This window comes from Cryptomeria japonica, chromosome 1 (genome assembly GCF_030272615.1).
Source record: "Cryptomeria japonica chromosome 1, Sugi_1.0, whole genome shotgun sequence".
Taxonomy (NCBI): domain Eukaryota; kingdom Viridiplantae; phylum Streptophyta; class Pinopsida; order Cupressales; family Cupressaceae; genus Cryptomeria; species Cryptomeria japonica.
In genome coordinates, this window is record NC_081405.1 from 60,018,218 (window position 1) to 60,044,262 (window position 26,045).

At 39.5% G+C, this 26,045-nt stretch overlaps 1 protein-coding gene across 2 annotated transcripts in view; it reads left to right on the plus strand.

Annotated features, from left to right (window-relative positions):
- Window positions 1-25,714, plus strand: part of LOC131063222 (uncharacterized) — a 41,060-nt gene extending 15,346 nt beyond the window's left edge. Inside the window, exons 3-4 of one of the 2 annotated variants that reach the window (XM_057997017.2) lie at window positions 25,047-25,144; window positions 25,300-25,714. In XM_057997017.2, the coding sequence (XP_057853000.1) occupies window positions 25,047-25,144; window positions 25,300-25,539 (338 nt within the window). In that variant the 3' untranslated portion in view covers window positions 25,540-25,714. The other variant, XM_057997018.2, reaches the window with a different exon arrangement.
- Window positions 25,715-26,045: the final 331 nt, after the last annotated feature.

Consider the following 26,045-nt stretch of genomic DNA (forward strand, 5'->3'; position numbering starts at 1 on the left):
GATGGTTAGTATTCTTTACACAATCTGACTCTCTAGAAAATCATATCACCTAATCACATGATATGAAGTATCACCTAAACACGCGATACAAACGTCCATTACGTCAATCTTGTGATGACAGGATATCACCTAAGCATGTGATATCAGTATTGCCTAAACATGCAATACTTAAGGATAATCATATGAGAAAGATTAAATTCTCATCTTATCCAAGTTGTGGTATGTGCACTAACATCTTATACAAATTTTTTACCACAACACAATCATGACACATCCATGACACACCAGAGATCCAACATGATAACTGGTTTGGACATCATAAGATCGTCACCTTATAATGTCTATATACAAGTGTTCATTATCTTGAGAGATCGTCACCTCTTAGATGTGAACCCAGGGGATAAAATCCAAAATGTCCTATCAAGACAAAGAAGTTTACACATTAAACATCTTATTGATATGCAAATACAAATTACAAAGCAAATTACCTTTCTATCATACCTAAGCCTTTTCTGAAGTGATCAACCTTCACTCTGGAAAGAGGTTTGGTCAGAATATCTGTAGTTTGATCTCCTGTACAAACATATTCTAATTGGATCACATTCATGTCTACCATATCTCGCACATAGTGGTATGGAATCTCAATATGCTTGGATCTGTCATGGAACACTGGATTTACTGGAAGTTTTATGCAACTTTGATTGTCACAATGTATAACAGTGGGTTTCATAGGCTCTCCAAACAACCCCACAAGCAACTTCCTAAGCCATACTGCCTCTCGAGCAGCCATAGAAGCTGCAATGTATTCGGCCTCGGTGGAGCTTTGAGCTACAGAAGACTGCTTTCTGCTGATCCAAGATATCATGGCTGAACCTAGACTGAAGCAACACCCTAAAGTGCTTTTTCTGTTAGTCACACTTCCAGCCCAATCTGAATCTGTAAATCCATGTAGGTTTATATCAACTTTCTCATATTTGAGACCAAGTTTTAGGGTACCTTGTAAGTATCTCATAATGTGTTTTACTACAACCAGGTGTATCTCCTTAGGTTCACACATAAACTGACTTAGAGCATTAATTGCATAACAGATATCTGGCCTTGTATTTACCAGGTACATCAGGGACCCTATCATCTGTCTGTATTGAGTAGGGTCAATGGGTTGTGACTCTGCTGCTGCTTCTTTAAGTTTATGTAAATTGGTTTCCATAGGAGAGGTCATGGGCCTACAGTTTAGCATTTTGAATCTCTTCAAAATGTCCAAGGTATACTTTCCTTGGTTTAGTATAATGTTGTCAAAATTCTGCCATACTTCCAATCCTAGGAAGTAATGAAGGAGTCCCAAGTCCTTCATATCAAATTCTTTGGATAGATCTTTCTTGCATTGATCTATAAGGTGATCATTTCCTGTGATTAATAAGTCATCAACATATAAAATCAATATTAGCATATCACCTTTATTTCTTTTGTAGTAGAGATTAGGATCTGCATCATTCTTAGAGAAGTCTAGTCTTGAGAGATAGGTGTCAGTTCTTTCATACTAGGCCCTGGGACCCTGTTTAAGCCCATGGAGAGCTTTCTTGAGTCTGCACACGAGACTCGGCATCATGAATTTCAAACCCTTCAGGTTGCTCTAGGTAGACTTCTTCTGAGATCTCACCATTTAGAAATGCTGTCTTAACATCCATTTGGTGTACCTTCCACCCCTTTGCTGCTACAATGGCTAATACAACTCTTACTGATGTATACTTGGCAACAGGTGCAAAAGTTTCTTCATAATCTATTCCTTCCCTTTGTGAGAACCCTCTAGCTACAAATCTAGCCTTGTGTTTTTCAATCTTGCCATCTGCAGTATGTTTGATCTTGAAAAGCCATTTAGATGAAACAACATAATTTCTTAGTTGGACTAGGAACAATCTCCCAAACATCATTCTTCATAATGGACTGATACTCTTTAGACATGGCATCCTTCCATACTTGATGTTCAAGTGCATCTGATACATTGTTTGGTTTGGCTTTAGAGAGATCATTCATAAGGGCAACATAGCTAGTGAATTTATTAGGCCTTTTTCTTTCCCTGAAGGAGCAACAAACTTCTGAGCTTCTGCTACAGTCTTGGTGGCCCATAGTGGTCTTTTCTTGAGGTTTTCTCTAGGTGGACTTTGAGTTTCACCTATAGTTTCCTCAGGATTCTCCCTCTGAAGCTCAGGAGTAGGATCTTCATCTATGCTAGGGGTAGGGATATAGACTTCAGGCTCTAGTGAGCTTTGGGCTCTTTTGAAGGCTAAGTCTTCTTCAAAGATCACATCCCTACTTAGTTCAATATTCTTTTGACCAGTTATATAGATTTTGTAGGCCTTGGAGGTTTCACTATATCCTACAAGGATTCCCCTTTTTTCAGAAGGCTCTAATTTTAATCTTTTCTCCCTAGGTACATGAATATAGACAGGGCATCTGAATATCCTAAGGTGGTTGATATCTGGTTTCGATTTGGTAAAGACTTCCTTAGGGGTCTTATCTTCAAGATGGGAGTGAGGACATCTGTTTTGAATATATACAACAGTACTAGTTGCTTCTGCCCAAAGATTGACATTTAGATTCTGATCAAGAATCATAGCTTTGGCAGCTTCAACGATTGTCCTATTTTTCCTCTTAGCTACCTGTTGACGTGTATTTTATACACAATCATACACAGAATAAAATACCAATAGGCATCTTATCCTCTCTTGAGAAAATAGTCTCCAACTGCTGAAGATTCGCGTAATGGATCAGTTAGGTAGACTCCAAGGTTCTTTTAGTAGGGTCACTACGTGTGGACAAGCTTTTAGCGGTATGATGTGATTTGCTGTTTCCTCCAAGGGGCCTTACGTATTCCAAAAGTTCAAGATTTTACTAAACTAAAGAAACTTTTCAAAAATAACAAAAGAGTAGGGTTTGAAAGAGGTCTAATCTAATCTAACCCTATGAATGACTTAGTATGGACAAGACTTGGCAAGATTCAACCAACTTCAATTTTGCCATAAGATAACAACTCAATTGAAATTAGTGCGATCTTCTAAGGTAATAAAATGATATTCAATGCATCAAAGGTCATGGGCACTACCACGAAGGTACATATCCAAGACACAATAATGATTGAAGATTAGGGGATTCAAAGTATTTTCCAGTCGACCACGCAAGGCGTTCCTACAATCAGCAAGAAGCTAGTGGTTTGGATTACGAATCCTACCAAAGATCAAGTCTCACACAATGTCCTTCAAATTAACAAGCTACTTTGATTGAGCATGATTCAAGTAAGTTAAACAACCATGAAGATAACTTAAGAAAGTTGCAACAAAACACCATAACTTCAATATTTTATTGATTTCCAAGTCATCATATACAACAATTGCTTGAATTTCTCTCTTCAAACTCAATCTTGCTACAAAATAAAATTGCTTCTAACTCTAATCTCTCTTCTCTATTACATCAACTATTGACTATTACACTATTAACTATTATCAAATGAAATGAAAAATGGGGGTATAAATAGCATCCCCAGTTACAATGAAAGGTCCAGATCGAAAGTAGATCAACGGTCAAGATCATGACACCTAAACCCTAATTAGGGTTTGTTACAAATGGCCTCCTTTTTACTGAACAATATTAAATGCATAGCCAAATATTAAATTTGGCACAAAAACCTAGGAGACATAAACCAATGAGAAATAAGATGTCATGTCATCTGTAACAACCTTTCATCTAGAATCTTATTCCCTTTCCAATTCTCTTTCTTAGCGTATGTAATGAATCTTGAAACGATTCCTTCGATTTCTGCGATTGGAATCTCGGGAAGATTCTTCATACTCTCTTCTAAGTGGATGACCTGATCGAATGCATCTAGAAGAGCTGCGTCCCAAGTAGATTCAAGTTCCTTCGTTCTTTCAATCAAGAGCATGATGGCAAACATCTGATCATACTGCTCATCTGTAACATTTGCGTCCTTGCAAAAGATGATCTTGATTCTATCCTCTAGTTCCTGCATATCCACATCTGTCTCGACCTCGATCCTTCTGCCAAGAATGGTACGAAGTACCTCAAATACTCTGTCCTGGATCGGATTGATCACCTCCTCAACTTGGCCACATCTAGTACTGGTGTCTTCGAAGAAAACACTCTTCATATGGAGTAAGGTTGACCAATGGAATAAACTGTGAGGTTCTCCATCCAAGATCTTCTCTTGTGCTAAGACCTTCCTTGATGTGTGTCTAATAACTTTCAAGACAGGAATGATAACGTCCTTGGTATGGGCGAATGCAGCTACTGTTATCATCAAATTGTGGATCATCTCAAGAACCTGGATAGCTTGATGAATAATCTTCATCATCCTTGTTACAAACTCAATAGCCACTGTATGAGATCTATCCATCCAATTACTTGTACGTTGGACCATGTTCCTGAATCTTTCTGCTTCATTGACCGATTGAAGCGGCAATGCTTGCACTGGTGATCTAACTGGATCCTGACGTCCCAAAGGTTCATTGATGTGACTGAAATATGTCCTCCATGCACCTCTCTCTCTCTCAAGCTTTCTATTCTTCTCCATTTCTTCTCTAAGCTTGTCTTTCAATGCTTCAAATGAATCGGTAGCATCATCTAAAGTCTGCTCTGCTGTGGATGGTCCTAACTCAAAAGTCTGTATATCATATTCCTCTGCTAGGATCTCACCTTCATATTTGTCTGCTGCCGGTGTAGCTATCTGCAGTTTTCTGGATCCAGTCTCATCTCGAATCATCTTGGACATCTTGGTAGCCTTCTTCTTTTCTGTTACTTCATGTGAGCGTCCAACAAGGCTCTCTAAATCAATTGCATTGTCCTCGTCCTCTACTACGATCACCTTGGTTAATCTTTCCTTCAACCAATCTGGGATAATCGATCTGGTTTCTTGAACTTGAATCTCTTTATGCACTATTTCTTCTTGTCTGGGAGGAGATGTTATTTCATTGTCTTCTTTGTCTTCATCTAACTCATAGTCTTGGAGAGATCCATCTGGTGAACCATGCTGTGCCTGTCCTTCCTCCTGCCTATCGTTCTGTACCATCGACTCCATGGATTCCTCAACTTGAATTGTTCTCTTCTCAGGTCTAGAAGAAGTACCGGATGATCGATCTCTGTTAGCCTCTTGTTTCTTCTTGGAAGACTCTCTCTTTCCAGGTCTCTCTTTCCTCTTCGAACCTCTTGAATGGAGATTGCCCTCACTGGCACATCGAAGGTTACCTTCACCTGAATTCCTAGGATTAGGATTGCCTTCACTCACACTAGCTCCACCTTCGGCTGGTTTTTCTTCCAAAGTGAAAGACATAGCTATGCCTTGTTCTCTCAACTTCTGATGCTGAATGTCAACCCATCTGCGAGTACAAGACAAGACTGGTGCCATCAAAGTATCTAAATCCACGACCTCGGGCTCATTCCAATCCAACCTTATTGATTTGCTTTCTCGATCATAGGAAGACTGGATATGTCTGCCACTGTCCTGAGCTTGGTTGGCCACTCTGTAAATCCTGCATTTCCTGATGAAATCCAACGGCAATCTAGAATGCATTTTCCGTTTCACTTCAAGATCATCCAAGAGATTCATCATAAAATCTTCAATCTGGTACTCATGCCTAAACTTCCTGCCGACTGTCTCCTCTAAATGTCCATGTGGATCAAAGCTTTCTCTCAAAGCAAAAGATGAAAAAGAATACAAGGCTAACTCCCTCTCTGCGTCATCCATAGCTAAAGCATTAGGACATACCTCAATTGAATTACCCAAAATGATAGGTACTGGAACTCCATTCTGATGTCTGTGTCTGAATGCCTTCACATATGCTGCCAACTGTCTTGTTACTTCAAGTAACACAATTCTGTCTGTCGGATATCTCGGCAACATGTATGGAGGTAAAGGACATCCATGCACTCTAATATAAGTGAACTTGGGAAACTGAATGAACCAAGCACCGTACCTCTTTATGAATTCCTGGGCATCCTGAGATAATCTGTTGTGAATTCCACCTTGCAACGTCCTGGTGATGTTCATCGTGAAAGTATCGTTAACCAACTTGTAGTTGCTCCCTGGCGGATGATGCAAGTAGGCGTAGGAATCACAAGCTCTGACCTCGCCGGGTCCTCTTCCAATCACTCCTCTGTGAGGTAGTCCTGCGTATTCAACACTCCTGATCAAGGCATAGATGACGTATGAACTCATGTGGAAGGACTTAGTAGCCTTGAGTCTCCTCAACTGTACGTCCAAGCAATGGCTAATCATCCTAGCCCAATGTATCGTACCTTTCCCTTGAACAATCACCTGGATAAAGTAAAACATCCACTTCTCAAAATAGAAGGCATTAGGGGCTCCTGTAACTCGGTTGAGCATGGTAATTAAATCTCTGTACTCCTCCTGGAAATCAATCCTGTGCGGTGTGTTCGGGACCTTGCTCAGACGGGGACGGCTTTTGAGTAGCCAGTTCTTATTGATAATGCTTAGACAAGCATCTGGATCATCTTCGTACATTGATCTGGCTCCTTCTATGCTCTTGTATATCATGTCCCTGTGCTCTGGAAGATGGAAAGCTTCACTTATAGCTTCCTCTGAAAGGTACGCCAAAGTGTTTCCCTCATTGGACACGATCGTCCTAGACTGTGGATCATAGTGACGAGCACACTCGATCATCAACTCGTGGCACTGAACAGCTGGAGGAAAGCCGGCCGCCTTAATGATACCACTCTCGATTATTCTCCGGGCGACAGGTGATGGCTTGCCAATGTAAGGGACCTCTCGAAACTTCTTCGTGCTGAAGTTCCCTAAGTTTGTATCTCCAATGTTGTTCCACTTCGACACGATCTTGGTCTCCACTTCTTCGGTCTTCTGATCTTCTTTCATGAGAGCTGAGCGACTGGTGGATGCTCCTGCCTTCGGGGTCGCCATACCTACACAACATTTCATAATGAGAAGCTAGATTTTGCAATAAATAACATAGATTAGAGGATAAATTTTAGGAAACTTCATGATAAGTCTTTGAATTATCATTTCCTAAAATAAAAACGATTGAGCTAGGAATTCAAAATTCAAAATAATTCAAAATTTAAAATATGACGATGAATAAATAAAACAATAAAATCAAATCGCCATACCTCAATAGAGAGCTAACTCTAGAATGCAAAAAGAACAAAATCGCCTAGGCAAAATTGAGGTACAAATGATCTTCAACGTGATCTCCTCAAGAAATCAATTTCGCCACCTTTGTCCTTGACGTGATCTTCAAATATCGCCTTTAACGTGACCTTCAAATCTTGGCAAATTCGCTCAATATAGATCTTCAAATATCGTACCACCTTGGAAGTATTAGCGCCACCTTTGGATGATATTCGCACCTCTTCAAACACAATTTCGCACTTCCTTGGATACAAATTCGCACTTCTCCCTTTGATCGCATATGAGATAGGTAAAATGATGATGTGAAAATGAAGATTTCACTCTCCCTTTATAGCGCTCACCTCACCATTTATCAAGGCCGACTTGGTGATATAAAACAATTTTCAAACGATTTTTAATTAAATAATGAAGGCCGACCTCCATATTTAAGCGCTCCCTTCGATTTTTAATTGATTAATTAATTAATTATTAAATGCCTTTGATTTTTAATTAATAAATTTCGATTTTTAAACAAGGCAAAATAATTAATAAATGCCAAACGCAATTTTTTAAATGCTAATTTAAATAGGATTTTCAAACTCATCGATCTTAGCATTTAAGGTAAATTTAAAATGTTCATTTGAGCGCCAAATTTTGAAAATGATAAATGCGTACCTCATCGCCCTAGTCCCTTGGAGAGGGACAGGAGCGATTCACCATTTTTGTCGTGATCCTAGCAATTTCCACGTTCAACTTCTTCATTTCCACGTTCAAATCACCCATTTTGTCGGGTCCTTCAAGTTAGATCGCCTTGCATGTGCGCATAAGTGGCTTTGGATGTATCATCGCCCTTGTCCCTTGGAGAGGGACAGGAGCGATCCTAAGGTTTTCGCTTGAAATTCTCCATCTTGATATGAACTTTTCCTTGTATCATCTTCCAAATGCCATTTAAAACCTTGTGCGTCTTCATCTTAACGTGATTTTCAAAGGATATCATGTGTTTTGGCTAACATCGCCCTGGTCCCTTGGAGAGGGACAGGAGCGATCTCCATGTTTTCACGTTGATCTCGCATCTTTGATCTTCGAACTTCCATTGTAAGGCGAATAACATCATTGCTTGTCCATTCCACGCACGTCCCACTTGCTTTCATGAGGTGTTTGGATGTTATAAGGATCATCGCCCTTGTCCCTTGGAGAGGGACAGGAGCGATCCATGTCTTTTCTCCATTTTGAGCTCAAGTTGGTAACATTTAACCTTGGTTCATCGTTTATTGCCTTCGAAATAGCGTCCTTTACCTCGTCCATCCTCGCCTTGCCTTGACTTTGAAGGAGTATGAGTGTTTTTAATGAAATCGCCCTGGTCCTTGTCCAAAGGACAGGAGCGATATGGTCTCTATGTTCAATTTGATGATCATTTTACGTTCGAAAATCTTTACGTATCACCTTCCAATCATACCATGGACCCTCTACGATCTTGCAAAACCTTGACCTTACGTGATTCTTGCATGAGCTGGCCAATATACCTAATATCGCTCTGGTCCCTTCCTGAGGGACAGGAGCGAAGTTCAACATTGCGAGCTTGTTCTTGTTTTCTTCAACTTGCAATCATCTTCAATGCGTAAAATGACGTCCTTTCGATTCTCTTGGTAGCTTGACACTTGCTTGTCTTTTGAAATTCATGCCTTTATGGAAATATCGCTCTGGTCCCTTCCTGAGGGACAGGAGCGAACTGGGTCTTAGAGTGCAAATTCCTTCAACGTGGCGACCTTTGTAACCTTGTGCTTGATCGAAATGCCTTGAAACGTCCTTGCCTCCTTGTTCCTCATCTTGGAAGGTCTTGATCTTGGAGGAACGGTTTTAAACTTGAATAGGAAGCAATATCACCATCATATCGCCCTGGTCCCTTGGAGAGGGACAGGAGCGATTCTAGCTCTTGTGGTCTTCATTTCACTTCATCAACTTCAAAGTTATATTCAACGGGTTCGTAATGCGCCCTTCCATTCATCCATGCCTTGGGATCGATTGAAACTGGACAAGAAAATCATGCATAACAAAAATCGCTCTAGTCCCTTCCTGAGGGACAGGAGCGAACTAGGCATTTTGGGACCCTTGCTGATGTTTCAAAATCTTCAATTTGTCTTCAATAAGTTCATTTCATCGTCTTCCTTGCCATCAAACACAAACTTGCCTTGAACTTTGCCCGAATTTTGTCCTATGAAGAATATCGCTCTGGTCCCTTGGAGAGGGACGGGAGCTATAATGTACTTCGCCCTGGTCCCTTGGAGAGGGACAGGAGCGATTTTAGCATTCTGGGTCATTTTCCTTCATATTTGCACTTCAAATTATATTCATCTGATAAAACACCTTCCCTTAGACATCTTCAAGTCGTTAAGACGTTAAAATCCTGCAAGGACAAAGCAAAATTTGATTTGTAGCTCCGGTCCTTCACTGAGGGACAGGAGCGATTTTGCTCCTGGGGGCATTTCTGTGTTCATGAAAATCTTCAATTTATATTCAATGGAAAGATCTCGCCTTTCGCCATCACTTCCAATTCGTAACTCATTTTGGCCCTGCAGGAATAGTAAGATATTTGAAAACGAGCTCCCGTCCTTCACTGAGGGACAGGAGCGATTTTGCTCCTACAGGCCAAAATATCATGATTTTACACATTTTATCAATTCACGAGGCGAAAACAAATCATTCTCAATGCCCGGAATCAAAAATCAAAAAAGTCAAAATTTGGTCAAAATTAGTCAATTGGACAAAAATTCACATTTCATAATCAACACTTAGACAAATTAAAGCTCTGCATCAACATCCCAATTGAAAATTAGACCCTTCTGGCGAATTCATTGCATTCAAAATTTGCATCCTAGAAAAGGAAGCTCAAAACTCTCAAAACTGACTGGATTCTGGCTTGAAAAGACGCTAATTAAAACCCTAAGGGTTAACCCTAAATCCAGACAACTGACTGACTAACAAAATCCTAAAAGCGAAGCGAAAAGCGAGCAAAAAATGAGCAAAAGAGGGGGTCCCCATTTGCAATGGGGCGATGTGTGAAATGGTCACAACACTACCCCATTTTGTTGAGGATTATAAGGTATTGTTAACTCCCTCTTAATCCCTGAATTTTTACAAAAATCTTTAAATAATTCTGATGTGTATTCCCCCCCCCATTATCAGTTCTTAGGGTTTTAATTTTATTTCCTGAGTAGTTCTCTGTTAGTGATTTGAATTCTTTAAACCTATTGAGGATCTCTTCTGATTCTTTACATTTCAGAAAATAGATCCAAGTTTTCCTAGAGTAGTCATGAACAAATATTACATAATACAAAAACCCCCCCAAAGAAGGTACGGACATGGGTCCACATACATCAGAATGAACTAACTCTAAAATTTTACTTGTTTTCCTAGTACTATTTTGAAAAGCACCCTTAGTATTTTTACCTAGGGTACATCCTTTGCATGCCCCTGAATGATATTGCTTTAACTTAGGTAGGCTTGTGACAAGGTCGCCCATTGATGATAAAGCTCTAAAATTCAGGTGGCCTAGTCTTCTATGCCATACTTCATTAGCATCTGTAGTTTCATGGATTAGGACTAAATTGGGCTTTGTGCATAGCTCATACAAGTAGCCTTGTCTTTGACCAATAGTTTTAGCTTTCTTGATGGATGAATTCTTTGGCCAAGCCAATACTCTGTTGTCCATGAAGGTCACTCTGTATCCATTGTCCTCCAGTGCTGATATTGAGAATAGGTTTCTCTTGATGCCTGGGACATATAGTACTCCTTTAAGTTGTAATGATACACCTGACTTTAGTTTTATGGTGTGGGTTCCAACTCCTCTGAATGGATGTGTGGAGTCATCTCCGATAGTTACTTCCTCATCATTCTCCTCTTTCATGGAGTCTAGCACTTCTCTGAATCTTGTAATGTGTCTGGATGAGCCACTGTCGATCACCTAGGAGTTAACTTTGTTTGATGCTTGGTTTGTGAGTGCTGAATAGAGTACATACTTCTCGGGGTCTTCTTCCCTTTAGATTTTCCTGTTTTGGCAAATGTGGCTGCTTGTTTGGCTCTTTTTGGACATTTGGCAACATAGTGCCAAAATTTGTCACATCTGTAATGTTGAATCTGTGAAAGGTCCTTCTTGAAGGTGTTCTTGCCGTGACGACCTTTTCTCTTTCTAAATTGTTTCTGCTTGCTTTTCTTGTTTGAGTTTGTATTTAGAACTTGGAGATCTTCATCTATATTCTTTTGCTTGATAACTTTCTTATTTTGCCTTGATTCCTCTTGGAGACAGTCAGCCTTTAGCTTATCGAATTTTCGAAATTCATCCCTCACACTGATGCCTTGGACGAATGTTTCCCATATGCTAGGCAACCCATTTAGAGCAATGAGTGTTAATTCTTTGCTTTGGATCTCATATCCAAGAGTTGCTAGTTCATCCCTTAGGGCTGATATTCGCATGAAGTAGGCATTGACTGATTCTCCTTTGATCATGGCTATGTGATTTATTTCTCTTTTTAAAGCCAAGGTTCTACTAGCATTAGATATCTCAAATGCATCTTCAAATGCTTTGAACATGTTGTAGGCTGTTTCATGTTTCCTTATGATGGGCATAATATTATTTCTCACCCCATCAACTATGATTTTGATGGCCTTTTCATTTCCCTCTCTCCAAATTGTTTTGTCAGGTTCAGTCTCAGGTTTTGCAGTTTCAGTTTTTACAAATGATTCGACTTTATTTTCTTTTAGAATCATCTGAATTCTGAACTTCCATGTTGAGAAGTCATCACCTCCTCCGAGTCTATCTTCAAATCTGATAGCGCTAGCCATGAGAAGAATTGTGATGTTGAATATATGCTTGTTTTGAATTTTCCACAAAATTGAACAGCCTCAGGTTGGATTTAACTATAGCCCTGATACCATGTAAATGATGTCCAATTCTCAATTCAATATGCAAGTTATATTCTAGTGTATATTTTCTTGATCTATGTATTATCTATTTATATGATAAATCTGACTATCTTCTTTTGTATGGCAGGTGAGAGGAGCATTTATTGATTTCGATGTCCTTCTCACAAATGCCAATTGATATGTATATGCAAGCTGGGTACGATCAAGCAATGCCTTGACTGGTCATGTCTTTTAGACATGACCGATCAAGACATTACTTGATCGTGCCCCTTGGCTTATTGCAGTAATTACAAACGGTGCATGTTTAACAAACCGATACCAATCAGTGTATGCTTAACTTAACAGCCCGATACCAATCGGTGCTTATTTACCTTGCCACCTGATATCAATCGATGCATACTCAACCCGATATCAATCGGTGCAAGCTTACATTGCCACCCGATACCAATCGGTGTTTAGTTAATCCGATAATCATTATTGTTCACTGTTAAAGTTAACCGATATAAATCGGAATACATTAGTTAGCCCGATTTAATAATTGGTGAACACAAATAATATAACCGATATTAAATCGGGATTCTATGCTATAGGATGATTATCGATAGTTAAGCATTTGATCAAATTAAGTAGATTGATCATATACAAATGCAGAATGGTTATCAAATGAAGGATTAATAGCTTGAAGTTTTTCATCATAATTTATCGATAGGATAAATGATTGAATGATAGACTTCATTTATCTCTCATTCAATCATTTATCTTACCGAAGCTATCATGCATTAACAGATAGACTGAGAGTTTGAAACACAATGCATGAATCAGTCATGTATGCACAAATAGCATAATAGACTAATTAATGCATGAAACTCTCGAAATCTAAACATAGTTTGTTTTTCTTAGTTTGCATTATTCATGGAGATAAATATTAATTAATTATCCCTAATTAATTAATTAATTAAATAATAAATGCCAATAATTAATTACTAATTAAGGCACAAATTATTTAGTGAATTAATACAATTAAGTGCATAATTAATATATAATTATTTACTCCAACACCCCCCCTGAATGCACAACTGGGGAGAGGCAAAAAAGATGTAGGAAACAAGCATGCAAAGATGAATGCAAGATGGGCCCCGACATAAAGCTTGATGAGGTACCCAGGAACAAACATGCAAGTTTCTTAGAAGCGGAGCAAGGAGAAAACCCAGTGGGAACAAAAGTCCTCTTCAAAAAAGAAACAAAAAAGAAAGTACAAAACCAATGTCTCAAGAACATATGTACAACCAACCCCCCCATGAGAGAGGATCGAGCCTCCAAAGCCCCCCCAAAATGATAGAACGCCTGTGCCGATGATCAAACCGATGTGGCTCCAATGTGGAGGAAACAAAGTCAACGAACAAAGAAGAGGAAAAACCTATATGTAAGGCAAAACTGGAAGACCTGGATGCTGATCAAAGGAGAACGCATGATGATCTTGAAAAGGAAGCTCCAATGATTGTGGAATAACAAATGTGTTGGATCTGTCATCTGAGAAGGAATGAACATCCTCTGATATGTCCTCAACAACAGTAGTAGTGGGCTCCATGCATGGAGCTACAATGTCAGGAGGTGCTGTAGAGGAATCCCGCTAAACAGATGCAAACTCAACAGGAGGTGAAGGTGTAGAAGTCACAACACTGGTCTCAGGAACAACACATAAGTTCAAGTGACCTGACTTCACCTCAACATGCTCTCTTGAGAAAAAAGAGTGATTCTCAGACAATGGATAAGGTGGACCAAAATGAGAAAAGGAGTACAAGTGGAAAGAATGATCAACTGTGACAACAATGTCTCCAGTCTCGCTGTCTCTGATGTGCACTGAATTTCTTGTGAACTCAACTGTCTTCCATGTCCCACTATGAGCAATCTGATAAATAGAGAGAAGGTTAGTAGACAAAGATGGTACACAAAGTACATCATTGAAAGTACCGTCATCAATGTCGATAGAACCCTTCCCACATACTGTCATAACAGGGTTGTTGCCCATCAAGATGTGTGGTGTAGGAGAAGCTTGAAAAGATGAGAAAATATCCTGAGAATATGCCATATGGTGTGAAGCACTTGAATCCAGTAGCCATCGAGAAAAGGGTGGACTAGTGGTTGTGCATAATGCATGACCCATTCCATTGGACTATCCATCTGTCTGGAATGAAGGAGAAGAAGAAGACCCGTTAGAAGAAGAAGAATGAATATTGCTCTTTGCATTCAAATCTGAAATCTGTTTCTCAGATCCATCAAACTTCTTGTGATGGCATTGCGACTCATCATGCCATGGCTTGTTGCAATAAGCACAAATAGGTTTTTCTTTCTTCGATGATTCTCCCTTGGAGAAGGTGAACCGGAGGTGTTCTGTGAACTGAAATCCTTTCCTTTCCCTGTGGTCTTCTAAATCAACTTGGACTATTCTCGCATGAGTTGAATGGAAAACTCATCAAGAGAAGGCATTTTGTAGTTGGAGCCCATAGCATCCTTTGCAGCATAGAAGGAAGAAACAAAGATAGAATAATTCAGACCAAACTTTGCAAGAATAGAAAGGATCAACTGGTCATCTTTCTTCTCATTACCAGACTGCTTTAGCTGAAGCCTCAAGGACTTAAGCTTTGTGAAGAGGTCCTGGATCGTGACAAAATCAGAAGGATTAAGACATATCAATTCATTCTCCAACTAATAACTCCTGAGTGTGTCCTGCTTACCAAATAGAAGCTCAAGTTGTGCACAAACTTCCTGCGGTGTATTACAAGACTGAACATGAAACAAGAGATCAGGAGAGATACTATGCAAAGAGTGCCAAAAGCCTCATCACATCTATTGAACCATTTCCTCTTTTCTGCAACACCTGTTGGTTCAAGTTTTGTACCCATGGTGACTCGATACAACCCCAACTTCTTAAGAGTGATCTCAATGTGAGACTTCCACTCGAGAAAATTAGAAGTGGTAAGAAGAGGCACGTTGCTTTTCTCCATGATGTTGGAAAAAGTACAGATCTGAGATAAGAAAAATTAGAACAAAATTCCTCTGAGAACATAAATGGCGGAGCTCGGATCACATGAGGGCAGAATAGGACCAAAACATGCACTGTTGACTTCAGAAGGAAGAGACAGAAATCTGGTAAACTATCTGCAAACAAAGACCCGAGATCTAGATAGAGCTTTGAATCAGCTTTCTGATGATATTTTGTTTGCGAAAAACGAAGTCCGGATGCACAAGATATGCCCCCGGGAATGCAAACAACAACTTCTGACTTCAATTGGCAAAAAACCCTGCAAAATGAAAAAATCAGAAAAAAACACCTCCACCTCTGGATCGTGCTCGGAATCAGCTTTCCGATGATATCTCGTTTGCCCAATTTCGACTCCGTATGACCAAGTTATGAGCAAAAAACCACACGCTGCTTTTTAGAACTTTGAAGGGCTAAAAATAGAGAAAATCAACTCAATTTAAAAGAGCTCCAAATTTAGTGAGTCTGTCAGATTCACTGATGCAGATGATGACGTCATCACGGTACTTGTTGATGCATGCCTGGTACGTACTCTTTTGTGATTTGCACCCTCCAAAATATTTTAACAAAAATATTTATGCATGATTTTTTATTTTACCAGATTTTTTTTTGAAAAAATTTCTGATGCAAGTATTGACGTGCGTGTAGGCGGTACAGCCGTACGGATTTATGTGCCTCATAAAGCATGCCAATAAAAAAATCATGCTCCAGATGCCCCTGTCATCGAAAATAGGCAAATTATGTATCAAAATTCATGGAATCGGCCTTCTAAATCCAACCGTGAGGTCTTTTTGGGCCCAAAAAGCTCGAAAACTTTTAGGTACCCTCTGTAACAGAGAAAACCCTCTAACTTCGAACCCTTGCAAAATGGACTCCGTGTATCCGATTTCTGCGAAACAGAAGGCGATCTGACTTTCTCGAGCCTTTTGGAACTGATTGTGTGCTCCAAATTAACCCAGATGAACAATTTGTTGTGCATGCAAATAATCTCCAAAAAAAGCAAACAGAAATCTTCAGATCTGGAGCTCTAATACCATGTTAGAATTCGTGAAATGTGAATCCCACAAGCCCAGTTATCTTCTACAAGAATACCTGTCACACATAAAGAGAGAATTGAACAGCAAAATAATTGAAGACAATAACAATGAAATTGATTGAATTGCTTTGAAATTGCTTAGAGTTACAATGAAGGATATGACATCCTTATAAAGAAATCTAACTCTAAAGATAAAAACCCTAAATGGTGGAGTCTACAAAATAAACTGAGAGTTTGAAACACAATGCATGAATTAGTCATGTATGCACAAATAGCATAATAGACTAATTAATGCATGAAACTCTCGAAATCTAAACATTGTTTGCTTTTCCTAGTTTGCATTATGCATGGAGAAAAATATTAATTAATTATCCTTAATTAATTAATTAACTAAATAATTAATTACTAATTAAGGCACAGATTATTTAGTGAATTAATGCAATTAAGTGAATAATTAATATATAAATTATTTACTCCAACATAAAGCTTCATTAATGTAATTATTAACAAAAATTTAATCATGGTTTAAAATTTAAAATTTAAAAAAAAATCTATTCAAAATAAAATGAAAAAAATTAAAATACCAGCTAGCCCTTTATCAAAAATGTTTAGCCTATCTTTGCTCTTTGTATTTTTTTGTTTCTAGGTATAAAAATGCACAATTTTTTTTTAAAGATATATTATATTAAATAGAAAAAACAAAACCATTTTTAACACTACCTAAAAAACCTCAAGAAATGGCATAGTAAATGCGGTGAGTCATATTTTATCATAATTAATTAAAGGCTTTTGTAGTGGAATACACTTATGGATAGCACAGTAAGGCGAGTTTGTACAACTCTTTTTATGGAATGCAAGGTTTGACTTGAGTGAACTTTGCTCTTATATTGCAGTTTGTAGGATTATTAGTCTCTAAACTTGATTTTCATCTTACAAGTGATGTATGAATTATCCTTGATCTTCTGTTTCTAGATACCTAATTTTTTTGTTGATGCAGACCATCTCTGTGGCTACAAATCAATCACATGCTCTCAAACTGATGCATATAACCTTCTACTCCTGCAAGTTGGTCTCTAAAATAGTACTCTTACCCTATAGAAAAACTCCAACATAACCCCCTATTTAGGCAATTCATACTCCAGACAAAAAATAGTACCAAAATTGCAAAAGATAATGTGGAATAATCATGATCGAGTTATACCAAGAGAAGATACAATCAGGCTTCTTTTATTCATGATTGATACAGTTACAAAATATGAATGCACAATATAGAAAAGCCTCTGAATAGTGAAAAGCACTCATCCCACACGGCACACTATTTTTTTTTAGTAAGTAAATAGTTGGATAGGCCAGCACCTGTATTAATAGTAAAGTTTTAACATCCAAGAGGTGTTTATATACCGTTTCCTCCAAAAAACTGATATGTCGAGTTCAGATACACACAACAAAAAACCAATTGTCTATATACCAGCTCTGGCCAAGAGTACAAAATCTGGGCTCAGAGTCCTATACCCTATCTACACTGCATCATCTATCTGTAGCTACAAAACAGAACTAAACATCATAAAAGTATGTCAAAATACAAAAAAACTTGTGGAAAAGGGGGCACCATCATTTACTGTCCGAGAGGCTTAGGATGCTTTCATAGAACCTCTGAGCAGTAAGGGTCTGTGCTACAACAGGGTAGTCTGTGCTGCAGTCCACATGAGCCTCTCCAGCCGCAATTTCCTCCACCAACCTCATATCATTTGGAATCCACAACTCCCCACGCCCCAGACCCCAGTCATTGCCATCCACCACCACTCCATTCTCATCCACCCCAATATCCCGCCTTCCCTGCAGACCTTCCTCCCTCACATACTTTCCTAGGTCGAAGTCCTCCGACCTTGCCAGTCACAAACAATATGAAGATCAAATTTTTGTTCCTCTCCGCACGACCTTGATTATATTTCTCCAACTCCATGGTCTGTAGAATGCAGAATTTCCTCGTCTCCCCCCGCATCACGGGACATGTAATATTAATGGGCCAACAGAATTCAGTTATGGTCGTCTATGTTGTCCAAGACCGCATCAATTTCCCCCAAAAAAGAATTCTTGAAAACCATCTGAGAGACCTTCTTCGTTATGGGTTTACAAACACCCATCTGGATGCAAATAGCCAAGAACATGGTCGGGATGCTCGTGTTTGCTTTGTATTTATGCACTGCGCGTAGAAACTCCGAACCCAGAATCTTTCTGACCGCATGCAGAATTAATGGGTGCTTTGATTCCAATACCATCAGGAGCCGTTTCTCCGTGATCTCTCCAAGAAATGCCATTTGCTGCTTTGTTGATTCCAACAGAACAGGGGTGTCCATGCCTACAACTTCCAAGTTACTCAGAGAGAATGAATTATGCGATGCAATTACAACCATGCTTGCCAAATATATAATCCCCCTCACTGAAAAAGGCTACGGGTTGTATTGATTGCCCATCATAATGAAAACCTGCCTCGACTTGTACTTAAAATATATCTAGGATGCAACTTCTATTTATTAATATTCCTTACGGCATGAAAGCTTAGGCCGTCGCCACCTAGGCCTCGTACCGATTCGAGTACAAAACACATAATCGGTTAATCTCGGGTAATAAATATTTCGCCACTTGTTTATATCCACTACCATGTCTCTTGGTTATTGGGTACTTGCATGTCATATCCACACTCGCCAACTCCTTGGAAATTGTACCACCATCAGCCACCCAATCCTTGAAATCATTGCCACACCGATTGCTTGTCATTTCCAAATCATTCTGCAAAATTAATAGTTTCAACATTCCTTTTTTGCTCTGCCACTTGTTTCGCTAGGCCATCTGCCAACCCATTGCCTTCTTGATAGATGTGGCAGATTTTACATTCTTTGAAACTCTTCAACGTATTTGTGATTGGCACCAGCCATCTCTCAAGTTGCCAATTCACCATCCATTGGTTCCTGATTGCATTGATCGTCAACAAAGAATCCCCTTCAAGATATATTTTTTTGACCCCCAATCTCCTAGCAAGCTCAACTCCTTTTAAGGTTGCTCGAAATTCTGCTATATTGTTGGTGGTCTTTCCAATGTATTCAACTGACATCCCAATAGTACGACCCTGGTCATCCCTGGCTATGCAAGAAGCACCTACATGTCTAGGATTACCCAAGGATGCTTCGTCAAAGTTTATTTTGATCCAACCTTTCTCCGGAGCTTGCCAACTTGTAGCCTTGCGTTTCTCCACCACCGATTGCTCTAGCTTGTAACCCTTAGGAACCATCAAACCCGAGAATTTCTTTTTCAGTTCATTATCCTGATTTGTGAAAATATTGGATTTATTGAAAAGCCTTTTGGCTGCTTCATTTACCAACTCCACTATTGCAACTTCCATCTTTGACACAAGAACCTCCCTCGGCATTGCCTGATCCTTGAAAACCCGCATATTCCTTTCTTTACAAAGTTCCCATATAACTGTGGATGGGAGAACATACCATATGCTGCCGAACATACCTTTAGGCATGTTTGTTGGCCAAGATATAAACCATTCTTTGATGCTCTGAGGTTCCACATGCTGAAAGCCTAGCTTTCTCAAAAATAATTTCCAACAAAATTGAGCATATGGACAAGCCCAGAGGAGGTGATCCACATCTTCTGCATTGTTCTTGCACAATAAGCATTTGCTAGGTCCACAAATCCCAATTTTGGAGTCTGTCCTAAGTCAGAATCCTACCCTGAATGGCTAGCCATGAGAAAACCCCGGCTTTAGGAAGAACATCTTTACCCCAGAGAAGTTTAATTGGCCAATGACTTTCCTCCATAGCTGCTTCTTTCAACCTATACCCGAGCTTCACCTTGTATTCCCCATCTTTGGAGGCACACCATCTGATTTTGTCAGCTTCCTGAGAAACATGTATGGTTCTATCTTTGAGGATGTTGGTTAAAGAATCTTTTTTATTTTGGGGAGCATCAATGGCATCCAATGATTTCCAATACCATTTTTTAGTACCATTAACATTGATCACATCACCAAAGTTGCATACTTTAGACCCCCAGGCCCTGATGGTTGCTGCTCTAATCTCCCTCAAGTTGTGGTCCATCTCCAACTTTTTGTTACCATCCCACGAGTCCTCCCAAAATGCAACCGATTGGCCATTACATATTTCGCAAGTTATATATCTGGACACCAACTCCCTTCTTTCGCATATAAAATTCCAGATGGTAGAACCTTTTGGGGGGTTTCTAACTCTTAGAATATTGAGAGGGTCATCCGAATCAAGATACTCTTTTCTAAGTATTCTGACCCACTTCAGGTTTGATTTGGTCATGGTCCAAGTGAGTTTAGCCCCAAGGACCTTAATGCCCTTCCACCAGCCCCCTTCCCGTGCAGCCGTGATACTCCTCCCTAGTGCCTCTGCCATTATAATGAATAGATAAGGAGGTAATGGATCCCCTTGCCTTAAACCCCTGCTTGAGCTGAAATACCCATTGGCCGAACCATTGATAAGCACTGAGAACTTCGGAGCTTCAATGCATCCTCTGACCCATTCAATCCAAGTCGGATCAAACCCAAATCTAGAGAGAACATCTTGTAAAAAGTTTCTATCTACCATGTCATATGCTTTTAAAATATCCAACTTGATGATCATGTTGGGAGCCCTTAGCTTCCTGGCTGTATGGATCGCTTCATGAGCAACTATGATACCCTCCATGATAGACCTACTCGGGGCAAAGCCACTTTGTTCTTCCGATATGATCTTTCCCAGAATCTTCTTTAACCTATTTGCCATTACCTTAGTGATTATCTTGTAATACGTATAGCACAAAGCAATTGGTCAGAAATCATTCATACCCGAGGCATCATTCTTTTTAGGGATAAGGGCTAAGAAGGTATGATTAATGGATCCCAGAATCGTTGCTTTTTTTCTAGATTCCTCCGCTGCCTTGAGGAGATCATCCTTAATGGTCTCCCAAAAGGTTTGATAGAAGCAAGCCGGGAATCCATCTGGTCCAAGAGCCTTATCAGGGGCTAGTTGAAAAGTGGCCATTCTGAGTTCCTCCATGGATATAGGTCTAGACATCACCCCGTTTTCCTCCTCAGTGATGATGCTGGGTATATGATTGAGAAACTCACTCCTTGTATCTCCTTGATTAATGTCTTGAAATCCTCAATTCTGAAAGTATCCCATCGCTTCTCTACTGATCTCATCTTTAGATCTAAGGACAGTCCCATCCTCTCTAATCAACTCCAAGATTCTGTTTTTGTTTTTGTTTGTTATTGTAGAATTGTGAAAAAATTTAGTATTCTTGTCCCCTACCTGGAGCCAAAGTTCACGCGAATTTTGCCTCCAAAACTGTTCCTCTCTAATCAATATTTTTGCTTGCTCCACTTTGAGTTTTTGCTCCATTTTGAACTCTTCTTCTCTCATGCCTTGCACTATCACTACTTCATTTAGAGCCCTTAATTCATTTTCAATCCTTTGCCCTTTAGTGAAGATGTTCTTGAAATGTGCCCTATTCCACTCCTTGAGTTTATTCTTTATGTATGAGAGTTTTTTATGAAAGATAAACATCTTGGAGTGGTTTCCAAATCTACATTCCTTCCACCATTGATTCAACAAAGCCAAAAGGGATGGATCCCTGATCCACATTCTCTCAAACTTGAATGGGGACCCACTAGAGTATGGATCTGAAGCAAAGACCAGTTGGATTGGGAAATGATTTGATCAATTGAATGGAAGAATTGAAGACTCTACCAATCCGGGGATATCAGACCAGTCTCCAAAGAGAGAATCTGTCTAATTTTTCAGCTATGCTAGTGAAGCACTACCTTATATTGGTTTAGGTATATTTACCATTATTTGTCACAATCTCCCTCAGCTGATTGGAGTCAACAAAATCCTGAAAGTCTTGTTGTATTCCGTTCTTCACCATAGATCCTCCCACCTTCTCCGAGCTATTGAGGGTTGCATTGAATCCCCCCCCAATAATGATCTTCTCATCCTTTTTTGAGCTGAGTTTCCTAGACAATTCATGCCAAAGCTCCCTTTTAGTTGGTGTGGCAATGGGTCCATATACATTGATCACTTTCCAGCATTGATTATCCTTGAAAGCTTGAAACACTACCATCATCTAATTGCTATGGGCTTCCATCAAGGAACATCGTGCCTTTGAAGGGTTCCAAGGAAAGCCTATTCCACCCGAGGCCCCCATAAATTCCACAAATAATCCCTCCCACTGCCTCCAGAACGTCATCCTCCTCTCCTGCTCATCTTTACTCCATTTAGTTTCCTGGATCAAAACTAGGTCTGCCTTACTTGACTCTATTTGGCGCTTGAAAAGGCGCCATTTGCATTCCATCTCAGTATCCTCATGGCTCCTCGGGAAGGGGTAACTGCTTCCCGTTTCTAAGAATTTTGGGAACAATTTGGTCTGCCCTTTCTCACAGCCAGCCATTGCCAATTTGGATTTGTTTGTCTAACGTCCCCTTTGCTTGCTTGATCAGAATTTGGGGGTTTTCAAAGAAAATTGGATTTGCTCTAATCCCCTTTCCTCTAGGATTCCAGCCTGAAAGTCTTCAAAGCTGTCATCCATGTCTGAATCTGCATTTAGCTCATCTTCAACTTCCTCATTTACAATTGGGTCCTCAACACTCTGCCTCTCTCCTGTCCCCAGGTTGGGTGACTCTGTGTCCTTACCTCGGTTGCTCTCTGTGGGTAGAACTATCTTATCCTCCAGAAGATCCACTTGATTAGGCAGAGGGATATCTGACAGGCTCAGATGCTCTGCCTCAGACCAAGCTTCTTGCGGAGGTTCCGTCGCCTTTTGCTCAAGCTCTGGCATCTTCAGTTCAATTTCCCCTGAGCTCACTGCTTGTGTTGGTGGCTCCATTCGAATATGAGTGCCCTCTGTGTCCTCGAGAGAATTGTCCCTGGTTTTTTCAGGGGCTGCCTACACCGGCTCCAAATTTCCAATTTCCTGAATGATCTTCTCTGGCCAGATCAGGTCAATCAATTCTTTCTCCATGTCAGTTAGTGGAACCCCACTTGATTTCGCCCTTACACTGCCAATAAAGAATTGTTCAATTCTGTGACTAGCATCAACAGAGATCTTGAAGTCGCAGCTGACCGGGTTGTGGATTTGCAACCTGCAATGCGGACATTAATCCAATATATCCTCCCTATCAATCAACTGTGTCCAATTGCCTACCTCCGATATCAATTCAACTTCTACGGGAATCTTTGCCTCCGAGGATACACTCACACAAATCCTGAAATAAGTTCCCATTGTCTGGTCTGGTCTTCCAGAGGATTGTCCAGATACAGGAAATTACCCAATTTATTACTGTTGATGCATAGTAGCTTTGGTCAGATATAAGGATGATCGTTTATATTGATATAAGTATGTATGTATGTATGTATGTCAGACACGTACACATTTCTTGTGCCTATAAGAATAATTATTTCAAATGCTTTGTAAAACCATCATCCTTGTATTTGATTGAGATACTATACATATACAAGTATATTAATCTGTGTAATCAGATTCTATTTCATCTTCTCTTGCCATGTTTCGAGCAATGATCATTGACGGCAACATTGTTTTATATATAGCAGATCAAGAAATGATCGTATTTATTATATCAAACATACGTAATGATCAAATGTAATGCACAGCAGATCGGCGGCTTTCATAATATTGTTTTTGGCTTTTATGTTAACTAAACCGATTGAGGATCGGGCCTCTTGAAAGCACCCTTTGGCAAGTGTTGTATTGTTTGAGAGAGGGCCGTGTCATGAGCGGACATGGCTCCACATTGTGGAGACATGTCCCCTCATGACGTGCCTCTCCACATATATATTTATACATGCCGATATCATAAAGAGAAGACATATATATTAAAAAAATGCTCTCTCTCCCTTTGATCGGCAATCTCAGACTTTAAGAAAAGAAGTACATCAGCATCTCATCAATACATTATCATTATTAACATTCATATTTGTGAAGGATTAAATTTTGAATATATACCCTGAAATCAAAAGAAGAAATCAGTACATTATAATCTGCATATTGTAAGAATTGCATCAGTCTGAAATAAATTTAATTTACTTTAACAATTACTAATACTTTTCAGGACTCCATCGCCCCAGAATTCCGATGGCAGGTTATAGATGCGGAACCACACTGCAGTTTCAGGAACCCTCTCAGTCTTGGGATTGAATCCTGGTTTCCAGTCAAAAAGATGCATCTGCGCCCCATTCATGAAAAGAGGGGCAGAACTGAGAGCCCTCTGCTTGTCTTCCATCGATGCCAGGGTAACCAAGTAAAAACCATTTGCAATCGGTTTACACAATGTGTTCACACCCCATTGCTCCCAGAGATACTTGTGTCGCGCCTGCCATGCGAATTTTTGCCATCACCTTCTGCTCCTGCCATTTTTGGCACAAGGTTGCTTTTGCTCATTTGCCCCAGACAGCACACTATCATCTCCAATACATACAACTGAGATTATTTTTCAGATCACTGTATCACTTGAAAAACTGCCTTTCAAAACAAAAAAACTGCACAAAGAAAGTAGGGAAACCACTAAAATACCACTAAGCAACCTGCAGTGACAGTTATAAACAAGATTCCGGAAATATCTAAACAAAGAGGAACCGATGAATGGTGTGAAAACAGCATAAAATGGATGGTCACATCATTTGCTCAACAACTCTCTCCAGAACGTGGCAATATATGGGTGGCTCTTCATAGATGCATACTGTTGAGCTACTGGCAGTATCACCTTCATTAGCATTTTTAATCATAATAAGAACAGGATTAAAATTTGATTTCATATTAGAGATATTGTGCACAGAAGTTTCACAAAGTGCCAATAATATTTCAATCTGTAGATGCTGACGTGCTAGCAGCAGATGTGCGGGCTACATGTGCAAGATTATTGTTTACCAAGCTTGAGATTCTTGAATCAGAAAATCTTTCTGAAAATGAGGTGAGGAATAAAGTTGCATGTGAGTTTATTTAAATGAGTTTATATGCTACATCTAATTATGTGAAACATATTTTGTTTTAGTTCAGGATTTATTCTCTCTCCATTTTCACTTGGTTAAAGACTCGATTTATATATCCATGGCTTTCATTCTACAGGCTCGCGTTTTATTCAAGGTTACCTACTTGTCGAGAAACAGCAACAAGGGTGTTAAAAATTTTCTAGTGGAATTGAGCGGCTTTGTTCAAGAAGGAGATCGCTGGTTGTACATGGAAAGGCTACCTCTTCCAACAACTAAGACGTCATCAACAAATACCAATTTTATCCAGGCTGAACTTGCTAGAAAAGCCTATAACTCTTCAAGGCAGCTGCCAAATCCTAAAGCAAAGAAAAAATAGTCTTTGTTTTATAGAATCTCTGTGGTAGCTACAATGAGAGGCTGCACACTCTTGTATATAATGGAATGCCCTAGAATTCACTAATCTTGTTCTTTGTAAGTACTATTTTCTTCACTTTGTGGTTTTATCAATGTTTATGACTGGCTGATTGGTCGGTCAGTATGTTTGCTTGCTTGCCTTTCTTCTCTTCTACTACTCGTTTTGAAAATCCAAAATTCTTCCTTACAAGTTTGAAAAAACATGTACACGCAAAATAAATTTAATCAGAAAGCACATCAAGATAAAATTGTAAAATATATAAACATTGGACTCTATTGTGAAATTTTAATTCCACTAGGTTTTCCAATTCTTGTTAGCGATATTTGAAAAAAGGGTCAGCTGTCTTCTAAATCAATGCCTGAGATAGTATTTACATCCTCTTGTGAGTTTGCACTTCCTATGGGGAAGCACCTTTTCTGATATCTATGAAAGGGACTTTCTCTTACGGATGATTTCAATCCTGTTGT